Source organism: Panthera onca, chromosome A1 (assembly GCF_046562875.1).
Source record: "Panthera onca isolate mPanOnc1 chromosome A1, mPanOnc1 haplotype 2, whole genome shotgun sequence".
Classification (NCBI taxonomy): domain Eukaryota; kingdom Metazoa; phylum Chordata; class Mammalia; order Carnivora; family Felidae; genus Panthera; species Panthera onca.
The window spans coordinates 148,663,714-148,680,316 of NC_138339.1; the positions used below are offsets into that span (position 1 = coordinate 148,663,714).

At 39.8% G+C, this 16,603-nt stretch overlaps 1 protein-coding gene across 3 annotated transcripts in view; it reads left to right on the forward strand.

The window, feature by feature from the left end:
• The window catches only part of CANX (calnexin), a 33,904-nt gene extending 17,371 nt beyond the window's left edge, over nt 1-16,533 (forward strand). For 2 of the 3 annotated variants that reach the window (XM_060636411.2, XM_060636410.2), the window contains 11 exons: nt 221-279; nt 730-871; nt 1,420-1,501; nt 3,089-3,281; nt 4,662-4,851; nt 7,092-7,205; nt 7,930-8,086; nt 9,242-9,457; nt 10,354-10,473; nt 11,702-11,828; nt 11,997-12,154. In XM_060636411.2, coding sequence (XP_060492394.1) covers nt 221-279; nt 730-871; nt 1,420-1,501; nt 3,089-3,281; nt 4,662-4,851; nt 7,092-7,205; nt 7,930-8,086; nt 9,242-9,457; nt 10,354-10,473; nt 11,702-11,828; nt 11,997-12,139 — 1,543 coding nt within the window. In that variant the 3' untranslated portion in view covers nt 12,140-12,154. Of the gene's footprint in view, nt 1-220; nt 280-729; nt 872-1,419; nt 1,502-3,088; nt 3,282-4,661; nt 4,852-7,091; nt 7,206-7,929; nt 8,087-9,241; nt 9,458-10,353; nt 10,474-11,701; nt 11,829-11,996; nt 12,155-14,170 lie in introns of those variants that run through there. The other variant, XM_060636412.2, reaches the window with a different exon arrangement.
• Nucleotides 16,534-16,603: the final 70 nt, after the last annotated feature.

Here is a 16,603-nt window from a genome sequence, read left to right on the forward strand (position 1 = left end):
TCTCTGTCCTTCTAAGTTTGCACATGGAGCATGTGTTCGTTCTCTCTCTCTCTCTCTCTCTCTAAACAAACTTAAAAAATAAAAGTCAAAGAAAGTAGAGTGGTTAAATAGGCTACGAAGACCTGGGTAGATCTTGCTTTTGTTAGTATTTCCATTGATTCTTTTCACAGGCCAGCTGTCCTTTAAATCTTAATTTGGGGGTTCGTGTTCTTAATTATAGGTGGATTTTATCCAAAGCCAAGAAAGAGGACACTGATGATGAAATTGCCAAATATGATGGTGAGTTCCATTTGATGTAGATGTAAGAGCAAATTGAGGCTTCACGTGTTGTTTCCATAGTATCTCTTAAGGCTAGTTTGAAAGGCATATGTGTACATTTTAAGATTTTCTCCTTGGGAGTTTTGCTGTGTGTTCATAGGATTAGACCTGTTGACTGTTTGATACCATAAAATGGAGAGGTAGTTTATCACCTGTGGTACTGTCAGTTGGAAGTGGAAGGTCTTTCTAGGCGTTGATGAAGTGAATATGCTACAGGTTTTTAAAAACCATATCCTAATACCTGTTAAATGTGTGTATGTTTAATAGATCAGCTCTCATAGGTAAATGGAATATGGTAAAAATTTGCCAGTATGATGGACTTAAACAACTTGGAGTTTTGTCTGTTACTATTTAAGAGATCTTCAAAGGTATAATTAAGGAATACCTGGAGTTTTTTCTGATGTCTTGCAGGAAAGTGGGAGGTAGATGAAATGAAGGAAACAAAGCTTCCAGGTGATAAAGGACTTGTATTGATGTCTCGGGCCAAGCATCATGCCATCTCCGCGAAACTGAACAAGCCCTTCCTGTTTGATACCAAGCCTCTCATTGTTCAGTGAGTGAAACATTTGCTTGATAGAAACTTCCTAGATCTCAGAACATTATTACTGTATTTTAAAGAATTATGAGAATAATTGTATGTTCTAGTAGCTGGTTTGGGGTGTATTAAACATCCTATAATCCAGTATTTTTTTCCTGCTGAATAAATTCTTTGAAACAGATTATTTTACCCCTAATATCAAATGAACTTCTGGGTTTTGTAAAAAGTGTTCAGTGGGAATCTGCATTAAGGTTTTGTTTTATTTTACTTATTTTTGGTGGGGGGTATTGAGTAGTCATTCAAAAACAAAAGAAGATGAGGCGCTCAGTTGGTAGAGGGTGTGACTCTTAATCTCGGGGTGGTGAGTTCAAGCCCCATGCTGGGCATAGAGCTTACTTAAAAAAAAAAATCTTCAAAAGCAATAGAAGATGGAATTTTTCTTAAGGATAAACGCATGACCTGTGATAAAATATGTGACCAAGACTGGGGGAAAGGGGAAGTACATTAAGAAATGTGATCTTTCAAAATGGCTTATGGTTTTCTGCTTTTCTCTTTGAAATTAGGTATGAGGTTAATTTCCAAAATGGAATAGAATGTGGTGGTGCCTATGTGAAACTGCTTTCCAAAACCCCAGAACTCAACCTGGTAGGTACTTCCTGTTTCCTTATGGGACCACCCACCGTTATCTTTTTTTTTTTTTTTTTTTTTTTAATGTTTATCTTTGAGGGAGAGACAAAGCATGAGTGGGGAAAGGGCAGAGAGAGAGGGAGACACAGACTCTGAAGCAGGCTTCAGGCTCTGAGCTGTCAGCACAAAGCCTGACATGGGGCTCGAACTCACAAACTGGTAGATCATGACCTGAGCTGAAGTTGGACACTCAACCAACTGAGCCACCCAGACACCCACACAGTTATCTTTTAAGGATTTTAGAGAAAAGGAAAGTTTTGTTTACACTTGTGTAAATAAAGACCTCCTCTCCTGCTTTTGAAATATTTAGAGGATTGGGAATAATGACTTTGACACTTTTTTGCTTTTTATTTGAAATGTGAATTTCAAAGCCATTCTATCTTATCCTGATTTCTGTTCTAGGTAATTTTTAGTTTTGGCAAACTTATTTTTTTGTTTTATGAAAGAAGCAGTAACTAGCTATACGTATATGCATTACTTTTTAAAAATAATTTATTTATTTTTTAAATTTACATCCAAGTTAGTTAGCGTATAGTGCAACAGTGATTTCAGGAGTAGATTCCTTAATGCCCTTTACCCATTTAGCCCCCCCACCCCAAACCCTCCAGCAACCCTCTGTTTGTTCTCTATATTCAAGAGTCTCTTATGTTTTGTTGCCCTCCCTGTTTTTATATTATTTTTGTTTCCCTTCCCTTATGTTCATCTGTTTTGTCTCTTAAAGTCCTCATGTGAGTGAAGTCATATGATTTTTGTCTTCCTCTGACTGACTAATTTCACTTAGCATAATACTGTCCAGTTCCATCTATGTAGTTGCAAATGGCAAGATTTCATTCTTTTTGATTGCCGAGTAATACTCCATTGTATATATATACCACATCTTCTTTATCCATTCATCTGTCAGTGGACATTTGGGCTCTTTCCAAACTTTAGCTGTTGTCGATAGTACTGCTGTAAACATTGGGGTGCATGTGCCCCTTCGAAACAGCACACCTATATCCTTTGGATAAATACCTAGTTGTGCAATTGCTGGGTTGTAGAGTAGTTGTATTTTTAATTTTTTGTGGAACCTCCATACTGTTTTCCAGAGTGACTGCACCAGTTTGACTTTTTTTTTTTTAACTTTTAAAAAAATGCTTATTTTTAAGATAGAGACACACAGAGTGCGAGCAGGGGAGGGGCAGAGAGAGAGAGGAAGATACAGAATCTGAAGTGCAGGCTCCAGGCTCCAAGCGGTCAGCACAGAGCCTGATGTGGGGCTCGAACTCACGAACTGTGAGATTATGACCTGAGCCGAAGTTGGACGCTTAACCAACTGAGCCACCCAGGTGCCCCTACTGTTTTGTTTTGTTTTTTAAAGCAGTTTCATATATTCTCATGTAAAATTTCTTTTTCTTTGGTAGCTATATAAGCCTCATAAATGAATGTTTTTTCTTTAAGGTGACAAAAACTTACTGGGATTTTATTAGAGGAAATATCACACTTTGAAAGTTTGCTTTTGAACACTTTGACTGAGTCACTTAAAATAATTCATTTTTGTTTCTGAAGGATCAGTTCCACGACAAGACCCCTTATACGATTATGTTTGGTCCAGATAAATGTGGAGAAGACTATAAATTGCACTTCATCTTCCGCCACAAAAACCCCAAAACGGGTGTATATGAAGAAAAGCACGCTAAGAGGCCAGATGCAGATCTAAAGACCTATTTTACTGATAAGAAAACACATCTTTATACATTAAGTAAGAATATGCATTAATTTGGGGGTGTGATAGCATTTATCATCTTTTTAATTTAAAGGTTGTACACCTGGAGGAGACCCAAGCCTGCAAGTAAGAGTTTCTGTTGACTTAGTATCGTAGTGGTGTAAAGAACTTAATCTCTCATCACTAAAAAAAAAGGTTTCTCCTCCCGTAGGTTGAATTGAGAAGTGTGGTTTGAGACATTTTCAGAGTGATCTTTTGTGTTCCATAAAGAGCTTTGCTGATTCCCCTCGTTTTCTTGTCATTATTTTCTTGTTGATAACATGTTAAATGATAGGACACAGTAGAAATATATGTACTTTTTTTTTCAAATTATCTGTCAGTTGAACTTTGGATGCTACAACACCTAGACAGTTGAATTTAATCGTTTGGACTGCATCTTTTGTTTTAATGAAGTTTTTCCTGATGGTTTGAGCGTATATAGACATGCCTCTTTTCTTAAAGAATATAGTAACTTTTTTATTTGTAACAAAAGTAATACATCCTCAGTGTGGAATTCAAAAGCTGGAAATAAGCAAAACAAAAGATGTTTAAAATTATTTGAAATATCAATATTGTAACATATGTTTGGCTGTATGTGTATAAACGTGTCATTTTTTTATTAAAAATTGAAGGTGCTATATTTCACTTGCTCTCTTAACTTCACAAAAGCAGCAGCAGCTCTCCGTGAGTACATACTACTGCTGACATTGCTGGTCTTGGTCATTACTGAGGACAGTGGAGTGGTTGCTGCTTGATTTCCATAGTATTCTGGATGTGCTGCCTGGGAGACATTTAGGTATAGGATCTGGGCTTTAGAGGAAGTCTCATTTGAGATACCTTTATGGATTTAAAATTCTACTGGGCTCCAAAAGTACAACCATAAGTGGACATGTGGTTCAATGCATAAAATAAAAAACTTGTGTACTTTGAAATTTTAGTAACATAGATGGCGGTAGTACCAATTCAAAAAATGAGGAAGAGGGCTTTTTCCACTTGGGGGGATGGTTATAATAAATAAACTTATTTGCCTGTTGACTGGTGTGTAACCATTTGTATCGGATCATCATTGCATCAGTTTATATACCTTTGGTGTTTTGCTGTTTTTAATGTCCATAATTGAAGTCTTTTGGTGTTTTAAATTTTATGTATCATTATGTTTTAATTTTAAAATCCTGAGGAACTAGTGTTTATGAATTATAGTTAAGGAAGAGTGGGTTAATTTGCTTAAAGTTTCAAGACCATGTTCTGACTCTAATGCCCTGAGGTCATTACTCTGTGCTTCTGTTTTCTGTTAGAAATATGATCTTCTGTTGTGTAAAGAGAGCTTGGGGAATGAGTGGTTAATTAACTTTTTAAAATTGCATTTAATTTTTTCAGTCCTGAATCCAGATAATAGTTTTGAAATACTAGTGGACCAATCTGTTGTGAATAGTGGAAATTTGCTAAACGACATGACTCCTTCTGTAAATCCTTCACGTGAAATTGAGGACCCAGATGACCAGAAGCCTGAGGACTGGGATGAAAGACCAAAAATACCAGATCCTGATGCTGTCAAACCGGATGACTGGTGAGTCTTGGAGTGCAGCATTTCATACATTCCACGTGGCCTAAACAACCGAATGTTGGCTAAGATCTCATAATTTCAATAATCTGTGATGCTGTCTAAATGGTAGGAGAAACGTAGACCACTGTAGCTGCAATGGGGCCATAGTGATCGTCTGGATTGCCTGACACCATTTCATAAGCCACAAAATGCTGAAATTGATGAAAGAGTTTGTGGTAACATGGTTGGTTTATAGCAGAACCTCTTCTGGCCTGGCCTTTCCAGCACTTCTATTAATTCACATCTAAAAGTCTTGAAATGTTAAATTTTAACTTGAAAAATAACCTTTTCCCATTTAAGTCTCACTCAAGACATGTCTGCTCTGCTTTGGGCAGTGGAACAAAACCGTGGGGATACTAGCTGCCCACAAAGCTCCAGTTTCAGCCATGAGACAGGCAGGTGAAGTCGGCCTGCAGGTGGCAAGTGATCTAGCAGTAGGTGTCAGCAGGTGACCAGAGCACCGGGTCTACCTGATCCAGGGGTGGCTTCTTGAAGCAGGGCAGGTCAAACTGAGACTTGAAAGTGGGGTAGGCATCAACCCAGTGGTGATGATCAGAAATGATATTCCCAGTTGAGGAAGAACAGCGTGTGTAGTAGTGGGGGAGCAGGAGTGAGCTTGACACGTGTGAGCGAACTGGAGTATATAGTGTGGAGCTTTTCATGCAGTGTAAAACGGGAGAGTAATGGAGAGTGAAAACAGGCAGGGTTAGACTCTTGTGTGTGGCCATGTTTGAACTCGGATACAGTGACTTTCAGAAACGTCAGGAAGTGAACAAAGAGGAGTTAAATTCTAGCTCATGTTTTTCCTCCCTTAAAGTATGGGTACCTGAACTTTTATGCTGTGCTAGTATAAATGCTAAGTTTGTATATTCGTGAACATTAGGTCTGGACTCCGCCTACCTAGCTGTTTTATTTTAGGGGTGGGAGTGTGAATGTTTGGCTTAATTAAAAGGGCCAGCTGAATATTATACAAGTTCTCATGCCATTCATTTAAAATAAGCATTATTCAAAAAAGAAGCCGTAATTGTGACCAAGGATAGAAGATGTCTTTGTTTTATCAGCTGAAGTGGCACTGTTATACAGTAACCGCATAAAACTTTGAAATTAGGTTCTTCTTGATGAACTTTTATTTTCAGAGTAATTGAATTATAATTCACATACTAAAATCCATCCTCTTAATTTGTACAATTCAGCAATTTAGTATATTCACAGTATTGTGCAACCACTGCCACCATGGTCTAATTCCAGAACATTTGTATCATCCAAAAAGAAACCCATACCCATTAAGCAGTTACTTCCTGTTTCTTCCTTCCACCAGCCCCTTGGCAATGACTAATCTACTTTCTGTCTCTGGATTAACCTATTCTGGACATAGCATACTATATACAATATGCGACCCTTTGTGTCTGGCTTTTTTCATAATGTTTTCATCATAATGTTTTCAAGGTTCATCCATGTTGAAGCACGTGTCAGTACTTTGTTCCTTGTTCTGTCTGATGAATACTCCATTGTGTGGATAACGACACACTTTATTCATCCGTTCTTTAGTTGACTGATGTTTAGCTTGTTTCCGTTTTTTGGAAATGGTTATGAATAATGTTGCTATGAACAGTCATATACAGGTTTTTGGGTGGTTCCACGTTTTCATTTCTCTTGGAGTGGAATCGCTGGGTCATATGATGACTATGCGTTTAACTTTTTGAGAAACGGCCGAACTTTTCCAAAGTGGGTGTACTAATTTACTTTCCTACCAGTGACGTATGGGAGTTCTGGTGTCTCCACGTCCTTGCCAACACTTGTTTTTATCCATCATTTTTCTCACAGCCAACCTAGTGGATGTGAAGTGATATTTTATTATGCTTTTGATTTGAATTTCTCTGATGGCTAACGATGTTAAATTATCTTTTCATGTGCTTATTGGCCAATTGTGTATCTTTGGAGAAATGTCTATTTACATCCTTTGCCATTGTTTAAATTGGGTTGTCTTTTTATTACTGAGTTGTAAGAGCTCTCTCTGTATTTTGAATACTAGACCATTATCAGATGAATAAGTTACAGATATTGTCTAGAAGGAATTATTTAAAATTTTGAGGTTAAGCAAGACTTCAGTATTTTAGATTGCCCTGTTTCAGATTCACAAGTGGGATCATATTATGATTCCCTGGTCAGTGCTGTCATAACTAGCCTTTTCCTTTGTGTTCAAGGGATGAAGATGCCCCTGCTAAGATTGCAGATGAAGAAGCTACAAAACCTGAAGGCTGGTTAGATGATGAGCCCGAATATGTACCTGATCCAGATGCAGAGAAGCCGGAGGATTGGTAAGAGCTTCAGTTAATTTTTTAAATTACTTGCTTTTTTACTGAAGTAAAAATTAATAATTAAATATAGCCAAGTGTCTAACTTAAGTGTACAGCTCAACAAATTTAATTTTGTGTTTGCCTTTTTTTTTTTTTTTTTTTTTTTTTAAGAGAGAGAGAGAGAGAGACAGTGTGAGTAGGGGAGGGACAGAGAGAGGGAGACACAGAACCTGAAGCAAGCTCCAGTCTGAGCTGTTAGCACAGAACCCGACACAGGGCTCAAACTCATGAACTGAGAGATCATGACCTGAGCCGAAGTTGGACACTTAACTGACTGAGCCACCCAGGCATCCTCATATTTGTCTTTTTTTTTTTAATGTTTATTTTTGAGACAATGCGACAGAGTGCAAGCAATGGAGGGGCAGACAGAGGGAGACACAGAATCTGAAGCAGGCTCCAGGCTCTGAGCTGTCAGCCCAGAGCCTGATGCGGAACTCGAACTCAAGAACCGTGAGATCATGACCTGAGCCAAAGTCGGACACTTAACCGACTGAGCCACTCAGGCACCCCCATGTTTGTCTTTTTTAATGTGACTGTCATGTTATTGGAAATGCAGAAACAAGATGGTACTCCAGTGTCATCATAGTATGACACCGTGAAAGAATTTCTGCAGGATTTCAGGGGAACCCTGGCGTGGCCATCAGTCCTGCATCACAGGATCCATTTGTAATTTGTCTCTCCACAGGGATGAAGATATGGATGGAGAATGGGAGGCTCCTCAGATTGCCAACCCTAAGTGTGAGTCAGCCCCTGGGTGTGGTCTCTGGCAGCGACCTATGATTGACAACCCTAATTATAAAGGCAAATGGAAGCCTCCCATGATTGACAATCCTAACTACCAGGTTTGTGCCTCTTGATGGTTGAGTTGCCTCACTGATCTGTTTGTTTGGATAGAAGTTTTGTTTGTAGTGAGGCCTTAAGGTGGATCACTGTATTCAGACTATTGAATTAAGAACAAACTGCCGAATTGAGAGAGAGTTTGTATGTTAAGTGTTGAAAAAAATAAACCTAGAAACTGGAAGGAAGAGCTTTCCTAATTGCTTTGTAACTTGTGTTTCAAAAAGGAAAAGAAAAATGGAAAACTTGTGATTTGGGCACCCTTATGTTGTGTGGTGGGGGTGTTGCAGCCACTGGACCCAAACCAGCAATCCATGGAATGGGGTGGATAGAGCCCTGACATGGGAAGGGGCTCCCCGACCCTGAGTCCGGTCATTGCTTCACCTAGTATTTCAGCTGTGAAAAGACTGTGAGATGCAAATAAAATGCTCAGAATAGAGCTAGTGATGTTATAAAGCTGCAACTTCACTACAAACATGTAACCACTTAGACCCTGGTCTGTCTTGCTGTTTCTGTCCTAGTCAGATGATTTGTCATTGTTAATTTCCACTTGGTTCCCTTTAAAATGTAAGGCATAGGTCTCTTTGTGCATACACTATGTGTGTACTTTTCCGTTTGTAAGTGTATTTTTAATTGTGCAGTCAAGCAATAAGATAAATTAAAATTGCCCTTTAATTAAAAGTGCCTTTAGCTATTCTGTGGATGGCCATTTAGGTGGATTGCCATTTTTGCTTTCGGTGTCCTTTCTGTAGTAATCATCCTTGAACATGTCTGGTGTATGTGGTAACCATTTCTCTAGCTAGTTATCAAGAAGTAAAATTGCTGGTTGAAGGTCATGTACATTTTAAATCACTACTGGACAAGTTGGTACTTGTTCAAGGCTGTTTATTGATAAGAGTCTGTTGGAATGTGCCAGGCAGAGTGAGGTGTTGGTTTGGATCAAGGTCATGGATGATGTTAGAAATTGAAAGTAGTTGGAATCCAGACATCTTAGAGGCGTCAGTAGCATTTATTGTTTTCTTCCTGTTGCTCAGTTGAGTTTTACAAAGTCAGCACTTGGCCTTCATTGATCATGCAGAATTCATCTTAGTTCTTATTTAGGTTCACCATAAGTTTGTGTTGTTCATTATCTGAAGTGATTTTTTAAAATTTTTCCTAAGGGAATCTGGAAGCCCCGGAAAATACCAAATCCAGACTTCTTTGAAGATCTGGAACCTTTCAAAATGACTCCTTTTAGTGCTATTGGTTTGGAGCTGTGGTCCATGACCTCAGACATTTTTTTTGACAACTTTATTATTTGCGGTGATCGAAGAGTAGTTGATGATTGGGCCAATGATGGATGGGGCCTGAAGAAAGCTGCCGACGGAGCTGCTGAGGTTTGTGCTTACTTGTTTCTTACGCATTTATGTCTGTTATTGCAAGTAACAAATTGTTTCTTTTGTGACAGGCTATCTTCTAGGATTTGTCTTTTACCTTATTTGGGAATAGTGGCATAAAATGTGTGACTGTATGCCTGCTAAAAACAAAATACCAGGTGTTTGGACATGATTTCACCAGTCTGACATGATGGCTTCAGATTCCCTATTTGTGTTATGTGTAGGGTAATTTTTTTTTTACTTTGTTAAAGCATATTTAACAAAATTTGCCATTTAGGGTATGTGTGTATTTAATTAAACATTTTTGTCTTTAATGTTTAAGAGAGAGAAAGAGAGCATGTGACCACATGTTGGGAGGGGTGGAGAGAGAGAGTCCCAAGCAGGCTCTGTGCTGTCCACGCAGAGCCTGACGCAGGGCTCGATCCCATGAACTGTGAGATCACGACCTCAGCCGAAATCAAGAGTCAGACAATTAACCCACTTGAGCCACCCAGGTGCCCCCTAGGATATATTTTAATGCACTCTTAAATGTTGAATCATGGTTTACCAATATATGGAATTTTCACACAATTGGCCATATGGCCAAGCTGTGAGTGCGAGAGCCAGAGATAATTGAGATCAAGAAATCATTCATTCACTGGCGGTGAGGTTAAGGGGGCCTCTGGCGGGTGATTAAGAAACCTGCTTTCACACCTGTGCAAGGGAAACCACCTTGATGGTAAAAGCGGGGAAAATGGAGACTTTCTCTTATTTCCTTTTTATGTTGTATGACTGTCTTGGCTCAAACCCTTTGACAAGGGAGGAATGCCATACAGAGGTTAAACAGCAAAACGGTGCCACCTATGTATTTGGTGTCAAAAACAAGGACCTGAGCTCCGTCTCATCCTGTTTCTCAGCCAGGTGTGGTGGGGCAGATGATTGAGGCGGCCGAGGAGCGCCCGTGGCTCTGGGTAGTCTACATCCTGACAGTAGCTCTGCCTGTGTTTCTTGTTATCCTCTTCTGCTGCTCTGGAAAGGTATGAGTTTTTCTTTTTTTAGTCACTTTTAGAAAGAACTCATATTAAATATAACTAAGATCTGTTGCCTGAGATCAGTAATGAGTGGGCCACACCTGGAACCTTACTCACTACTCTCAGTGGCCATTTATTGTGCCCGGATGGGAGGAGGATTTATAGCCCTTCAGTTTCTAGTAAGTACTTAAGCCTGCAATATTGCCCTTCCATAATATTTGGCAGCAGCTTTCTGGAAAACAAAAACAGAAAACACAACAACTTAGGTATAGAACCAGCCATCTGGGCCCAAACCAGCTTTTCTTCCTAGGATAGCTGTTTTCATATACTTTACAATTCAGTCTTTTATTTTTTTCATTATGCATTCTTCCTTCAGCATCCCTACTTCCCCCCCAAAATACATTTGGGAGTAATCCAGCCTTATTTTTAGTTTTTCTTGTTTAGTCTTTGTTGTGTGCACTCCAGAAAAAAAAAAAAGGGCAAGAAAATTCTGTTTAAGTGCTCTACTTCTATTAAACGAGGATTATGTTTCACCTTGCACTGGGTATGTTTCGTTCTTTGTTCTCATCCTTTGTTCGTACTGTTTCTTCTGCCCTTGACCTGCACACATGCTCACTGAAGAGAAAACTCTCAGGGCAGGAATTACATCTTACCTCATTTTTTTTTTTTTTTTTTTTTTAAATTTTTTTTTAACGTTTATTTATTTTTGAGACAGAGAGAGACACAGCATGAACGGGGGAGGGGCAGAGAGAGAGGGAGACACAGAATCGGAAGCAAGCTCCAGGCTCTGAGCCATCAGCCCAGAGCCCGACGCGGGGCTCGAACTCGCGGACCGCGAGATCGTGACCTGAGCTGAAGTCGGACGCTTAACCGACTGAGCCACCCAGGCGCCCAAACATCTTACCTCATTTTTAAACCTTTTTTTTTTTTTTTTTTAAGTGTATCTACTTATTTTGGAGGAGGGGGGCAGAGAGAGGAGAAAGAGAATCCCAAGCAGGCTCTGCCCTGTCAGCACACTGCCCACTGCAGGGTTCAGTCTCACGAACTGGGAGATCATGACCTGAGCCGAAGTCAGGAGTTGGATGCTTAACTGACTGAGCCACCCAGGCACCCCTATATATCTTAACTCATTTTTATTTCCTTACCCCAGTATATAGCCTCGTATAGAACTTAGTTTGTAGGTGTTAACATAAAAGCGTAAGCAAAATTGTTGCATTTTGGGGGAATATTTCAGAAACAGTCAAGTCCTGTGGAATATAAGAAAACTGATGCCCCTCAACCAGATGTGAAGGAGGAAGAAGAAGAGAAGGAAGAGGAAAAGGACAAGGGAGACGAGGAGGAGGAAGGTGAAGAAAAACTTGGTAAGAAGTAGGCCCCAGAATATCTGCTTTAAGCTAAGACCCTAAGGTGTTTTCAAACAATAAAGATTGCTTTTGAATGTTGAAGCATGTTCTAATGCTAATGGTCTAATTACCAAAAACAAATATAAGGTTTCGCTCAGTTTGTTGTACTTTTGATTTCTGTCTCAGAAGAGAAGCAGAAAAGTGATGCTGAAGAAGATGGTGGCACTGTCAGTCAAGAGGAGGAGGATAGAAAACCTAAAGCAGAGGTAATACGAAGGAAAAGTACAGTTTATATCTCAAGCAACTCAAGTGAAAGTACATTTCCCTAGAGGGGGCATTTTTAAAAAGGTTTTTTAAATGTTCATTTTTTGAGAGAGAAAGAGACAGAGTGTGAGGTGGTGGGCAAAGAGAGGGAGACACAGAATCTGAAGCAGGCTCCAGGCTCTGAGCTGTCAGCACAGAGCCCGACGTGGGGCTCGAACTCCCGGACCGTGAGATCATGACCTGAGCCGAAGTTGGATGCTCAACTGACTGAGCCCCAGGTGCCCCTAGAGAGGGTGTACTTTCATAGGGTAATTTTCATTTGCTGTGGCAATTAAAAAAATGTGTTAGAATTAGTTTTATAAAAGTGGAATTCTTAGGACAGGTACACATTTTATTGGTTAATTTTAAACTATATCTGAATCTCGGAAGTATTTTTCTGTGCTACAAATGGTTTTCTGGAATAAGCAGAAGGTTTTAGGGGAAAACCAATACAGCTTAAGATGGTAACTTCAGGTTATTAATGTAACACATCTGTCTCCTCTCTCCTTGCTGTGCCCTTAAAAAGTATTTCCTTCACTAGGGGTCTAGTGGTTAGGAGGGAAGAAAAAGTATTTTTTGAGCAAATAATTGTATTCTAAAATTTTTATCCCTGTTACTCATGGATTCATCCATTCAACAAATATTTCTGGAGTGCCCATCATGTGCTGCACATTGCCAACGAACAAGACAGAAACAAAAATACCCTGCCTTTGGGGAGCATAAATTCCAGTAGGAAGAAATAGCCAATAAGCAAGAGGCATTATAAGGAAATGAATGAATAGTATGTTAGGAAACTATAGGGCCTAAAAAATAAAAGTAGGAAAGGAAAGGGTATTAGAAGTACCGGAGGTGAGATGGGTTGCAATGTTAGGGATGGTAGGCCTCATGGAAGAGTGACACTGGAGCAGACTTAAAAGAGATACAGGACTTTGCCGTGGAGATGTCCTTGGGAAGGGCATTCCTGGCAGAAAGAACAGCCAGTACAGTGGCCTGAAGTAGTAGTCTAGAGGACCAGTGCGGCCATTGGGGGGTGGGGGGTTGGGGTGGGGAAGGCTCTAGATTAAGTGGGACCTCCCAAGCCATAATGTGAGCTTGGCTTTTCCTTCTTGTGAAATGGGCAGCCATTGCAGGCTTTAGGGCACAGGAGTGACAGGATCTGAATACTCTGGCTGCTGTGTTTTCTGCAGATGGGAGAATCAGTGAGAACAGTTAGGAGGCTGCTGTGATAATGCAGGCAAGATATGGTGGCTCTAGCCAGGTGATAGGAGAGGAAGGTCCGAGAACTCACTGGGCTTCCGGATCCAGATTTTGGGTGAATTGGTAAGAGGTACGAGGGAAAGAGAATTGTCTACACCTTTCTTAGGGCCCTTTTCCAAGCATATCTCTGTTTCAGTTTGCTCTTTGCTGGAAAACCTTACCCAGTTTCCATTCTAGCTTCTGCACCTCTGCCCCTCCGTCGATAAAGGTCAATGCTGTTTATATTTTCTATGGCCGTAGCCTGTCTCAAGTAGAATGCAGAGTTTCAACTAAATGCTCTTCTTTCAGGTAGGGACGAGTCTCACATACGTATTTTATATCCACCAGTCTTCCTCACAATATAAGAAGTCGCTCCATAGAGTAGAATGAGGCCCTGGGCTTGTCATCTGGAGTGTCGTGTGGGACTGCTGGGATAGTCTTCCATCCTCTTATATCCCATCTTTCTCAGAGAAGCCTCAAAGTGGGGCTAATGTGCCCACAGGCCAGTAGATTATTCAGGATCGAACAGGATAGTGTGGGGAAAGCATGGCATCTGGTCCTTTTTAAAGAAAACGTTTAGGAGTTAGATTGAGGAAAGTGCCTGTCTGTAGAAAACAGTACAGATTAAATTAGAACGCACATAACCCCACCGCCTCTGAGACACTTGTTCTTGGTGCACTTTCTTCGAAAGATTTTTCTTCTCTTCTTTCCTCAGATGGGTTACCCTCACTCAGCCTGACAAATCTTGAAAACTTGGTGAAGTTTTACTTGTTTATAAAGTATGCTACTTACAGTGAATTTGTTATTTTTTCATCTAACAGGAGGATGAAATTTTGAACAGATCACCAAGAAACAGAAAGCCGCGAAGAGAGTGAAACAATCTTAAAGAACTTGATCTGTGATTTCCTCTCCCTCCCCTTCCCCTGCAAGTGTGGTCCTAGGAGAGGACCCTGGCACACCTTAGGTTGAAACTCAGAAAACCTCCAGACGTCACCATCAACAGGTTCCAGTCGAACACTAGCCCGTGTAATTTTAAACATCTAAGCAGTAAATAATTGCAGTTGTGACCTAAAGGACCCTGTTTCTGTAGAAAGAAAGCATTTAACATTAATGGTTGTGAAACGTAACATGAAGCAACTAACTTGTATTTTGTTTTGTTTTGTTTTGAAACATCTTTGTTTTTTAAAATAGAGTGGTAGAACTTTGCCAGTCTTTAAAAATCTTGGCTTAATTTAATATATTAATCTGTCCATGCAGAAGTAACACCAACTTTTAGAAGTGCTAGGGGGATGAATTGCAGTTTTTATCACCAAATTTGTTTTCTAAGTTTGGTATTAAGAAACCTTCAAGTGTGTCTGTCCCTTAAAATTGATAATCATGTTTAAAGTGTAGTAGTTTGTGGTTATAATCTTGTTTTGCTTGCTTCCATCACTCAATTCCTCCTAAGGAAATTGAGGAGATGGATTGGATGGCAGCCCAAATTTATAGAAGGGTTCTGTTTCAGTTGTATTAAAAATAGACATACAGAAAGAAGAAACTTTTCCTCTTGTTGGTTTAGACCATAAAGTGCGTGTGTTCTGTTGCCCTTGGAACAGCCCAGTTCCCAGACAGCTTTGCAGTCGGTGGAGGAGGTGGCATAGTGTGGCACTCGGGCGGTCATGCTTCCCAAACTGGGAGAGTCTGGGCTCCAGCCTTCTGGAGCAGGTGGCTTTTTAAGGAATGCTCCCAGGGTATGGGAGCTCCCAAGTAGATGCAGATGTTTCGTCACTTCTTCCACTGTGTTGACACTGTTTCCTTCCCTGTTTTCCCCAGTTCCCAGCTTTCTCCTCTGCTATGCATTTTCTTCACAGCGCAGCTTGCAGTCCGTTGCTGAAAATGATTATAAAGCTCCGCATAGTGTTAAGCTTTATGTGATTAAGTGTATGTTTCTTCTTCCTTTTCTAAGCAGACCCGCACCTTTCCAGGGTCAAAGTACAGAATAGAATACTGTCTTTCATTTTTATCCATTTCTTTCACTCTGTGTAAAGGCTTGAGAAGTCTAAGCCAGAGGCGAGCCAATTCAGAATTGACTGTAATTGAACACAGGCTAAAAGTATTTATGGGAGGAGCGACATATAGCATGATTTACCTGATTTTTTGTAGCTGCTAACCTTTTTTAAGTCTTCATTTGCAGTTCATGTAACATTTGTGTCTTAAATTACATGATAAAGCAGTCCTGTTTAAGCAATTTTTTTTTTAATGTGGCTTGTAGAATTTTTAAAAAAGTGATCTTAGATTTGTTTTTTTCATGTGGAATGCAGATGGGTGCTATCGGAGCCTCTCCCCCATCACTATAGTGTGATATCATTATTACACCACACTGAAATGTATTCAGAATTGTTTTAGCTTTATTCTTTCTTCAGAGATGTTTCAAATGTACCGATGATACTGTTTCTTGCACTGAATATATATAAACACTCCAAAGTGTTTATATTGGGGAGATTCGGGGAGGAAGTATATTCGTAAGAGATGAAGGCTGTATCTGTTTATTTTGTTTATCTTAAATTTTTTACTGGTTCACTGAAATTCTTAGGAGGGTGGGATGAATTTTTCTTGCTGTTCAGTGCTTTATCCTTTTCATCTATTGTTCTGTGGTCACAGTGACCGTAGCTATGTAGCAGACTTTCCCAAATGTATTGAGTGCAAATAAACAGTTACTTAGCAAGACCTGAAAATATGTCTGTAGGTTTCTCCTTGAAGCAAATGTGTGGGATCATTGCATTTCCAGAAATCTGCCTTCCTCACTCTCTGACGCTCCGTCTCGTGTCTCACTTAACAGTTTCTTCCAGCTAATGGCAAGTATAAATTAGTGTTCGTTTGCCTTTCCAGGATTATTTAGCAAAGTTTGTCCAAAAAGAAAGAAAGAAAAGAAAAAAGCCTTTTCTTGGTTCTCTTTTTCACTCTTTGTTGAAGGTGCAGCCTTCTAATTAAATGTCTGACACATTAATGAACAACCAGCAGTGTTTAGCTCTTCAAAAGCACTTACATTATAATTTAACATGCTGGCTATTTGTCAAATTGTTGTAAAATACCCACTCCGTCAGATGTATTCCTCAATTTCTCTTACCCACAAAATATTCTCTGCATTTTCCTCAAGTTGTCACGTCACTAAATGGTGTTACATTAAAGGCCTGTGTTAAGTGTCTGCTTTTGACTGAACTTCTTCATGGTAACTGTCAATTCAAGTGTTTTACTGCAGAAAATATGGACAATTG